The 1,993-nt window shown below is 54.2% G+C and overlaps 1 protein-coding gene across 1 annotated transcript in view; it reads left to right on the top strand.

The window, feature by feature from the left end:
• Positions 1-1,863: 1,863 nt before the first annotated feature.
• LOC104392120 (dispanin subfamily A member 2b-like) overlaps positions 1,864-1,993 on the top strand; it is a 1,043-nt gene continuing 913 nt past the window's right edge. The window contains exon 1 of the mRNA XM_010001479.1: positions 1,864-1,947. Coding sequence (XP_009999781.1) covers positions 1,864-1,947 — 84 coding nt within the window. The remainder of the gene's footprint in view (positions 1,948-1,993) is intronic.

Here is a 1,993-nt window from a genome sequence, read left to right on the forward strand (position 1 = left end):
GAGGAGGAAGAGGAAGAAGAAGAAGAAGAGGAGGAAGAAGAAGAAGAGGAAGAAGAAGAGGAAGAGGAAGAAGAAGAGAAGGAGGAAGAAGAGGAAGAAGAAGAGGAAGAAGAGGAAGAAGAAGAAGAAGAAGAGGAAGAGGAAGAAGAAGAAGAGGAAGAAGAAGAAGCAGCAGCCTTTATTCCCCCTGCTTTTTGCGTCTCCCCAGCAAAGGGAGCGGGGGTGGCTGCCTCTTTGCCCGGCCTTGGGCCAGGGGACCCAAGTTCAGCCTCTTCCCATCCCACCAGCAGCCCTGGAGGGGCTCAGGAGGTTTGGGAATGCTGCTGGGACATTGCAAAAACATCAGTGACCGGCCCGTGCCGACCAAGGAGAGATGCTGGGACATGAAGTATGGAATGACAAGAGCAGATGTTGCTGTTGGTGTGGAGTCCCAGCTCAGCTGGGACACCCCGGATGTGTTTACATCCCTGTACCCTCTAGATACAAGCCCAGATAACTAATCAGTCCCAGCCACTCTTCCGACGTGTCGGAGGCTCATGGTGCTGGTGTTATCTCAGCTTTCTCAAGGCACCCGTCAATCCTTGGGGACAGCTTGTAGCTTCTGAGAAGCAAAGTCCCTGTTTCCAGGGTAGAACTGTCCCTGAATTTAACAAAGTTAATTGTTATTAACTAAGTGAACAGGCTTGTTGTCCTATAAAGGCCAGTTGGTGTCATAGTGGGAGAAGGGAATTGCCCTGTGGAGGACACTGGGGACCCAGCACAGGGCTTTTCATGGGTCCCAAACAGTGTCCCCTACAAGTGACGCCATCCCGTATTTGTGGGGGGTGGAGCTGGACCTGGACTTGGGTCCCTTGGCAAGAGCAGGGTTTGTCCCTGGCTTCTGGGACCCCGTACTGGGCTGTCACTCAGAGGGGACAGAGCCAGGGGGGAACAAACTTGGCCCATCAAGGTGCTGCCCAAAGCAGCTCTTCCCCCGCAGCAGCAGGATTTCGGGAATTCCACAGGCAGGGCCAGGGCCGAGCACTTCCCATGACATCCAGCCCACGCCAGGGATCTGCTCAGCCCCGACTGTTCCAGGAAAAACCCTCCTCCAAAAAATGAAGGGAACGGCGACCCACGAGGGGATGATGAGCCCAGGCAGGGCTGCCTCTGCCCACAGCCTGTCCCTCTGTGGGGTCAGAAACTTGAGGGACCATGAAGCTGGGACCCTTGGCTTCCACCACTCCCCCCAAAGATCCAAACTGCAGGAGAGGGGGACAAGGGGATCCCTGTTTGTCTGGGGTGTCTGCACCAAGCACCCCCAAATGCTCGTGGTTCACCCCAAATGGCCACCCCGGGGTGGGGACAGAAAAGGGAACAGATACAGGGGGAAGGAAAAAAGAGGGCAAAGAGGCAGGTAAAGAGGGGGATGAGGAAAGAAGGGGACAAAGAAAGAAAGGGGAAAGAATGAGGTAAAGAAAGAAGGGGGAAACAAGGGGGCAAAAAAAGAGGGGAAAGAAAAAGGGGGTGAAGAAGTGGAAAAGGATGAATGGGACAGAGAAGGGATAGAAGGAATGAAGGGAAAGAAAGAAGGGGAAAAAAGGAAGGGCAGAGAAGTGAACAAGGAGAGAAGGGAGAAATAATGATAGAAAAGGAATAAAGGGGGCAAAGAAGGGGATGAATAAAGAAGGGGCCAAAGAAAAAAAGGGACACAAAAAGAAGGGGGGGGGAGGGGCAAAGAAACGGGTGAAGAACAGGGCAAAGAAGGGGACGAAGACAGAAGAAGGCGAAGAAAGAGGGAAAGATCAGGCTGAGGAAAGGAGGCAGAAACAAGAGGGGAAAGAAGTGCACAAGGAAGGAAGGCAATGAAGCAAGGAGGGTACGATGAAGCAAGACGAGTACGAATTAGTAGCCAGGAGGGAGGGCCGCTTGCCGCTCGGAGGGGCGGGGGCTCTTCCCGGCAAGGGGGCCCGGACCTGCCGGCCCGCCCCGTCCGCGTCCCTGGGAAAAGAAA

Source organism: Chaetura pelagica, unplaced genomic scaffold (genome assembly GCF_000747805.2).
Source record: "Chaetura pelagica isolate M959 unplaced genomic scaffold, ChaPel_1.0 scaffold587, whole genome shotgun sequence".
In the NCBI taxonomy this organism is placed as follows: domain Eukaryota; kingdom Metazoa; phylum Chordata; class Aves; order Apodiformes; family Apodidae; genus Chaetura; species Chaetura pelagica.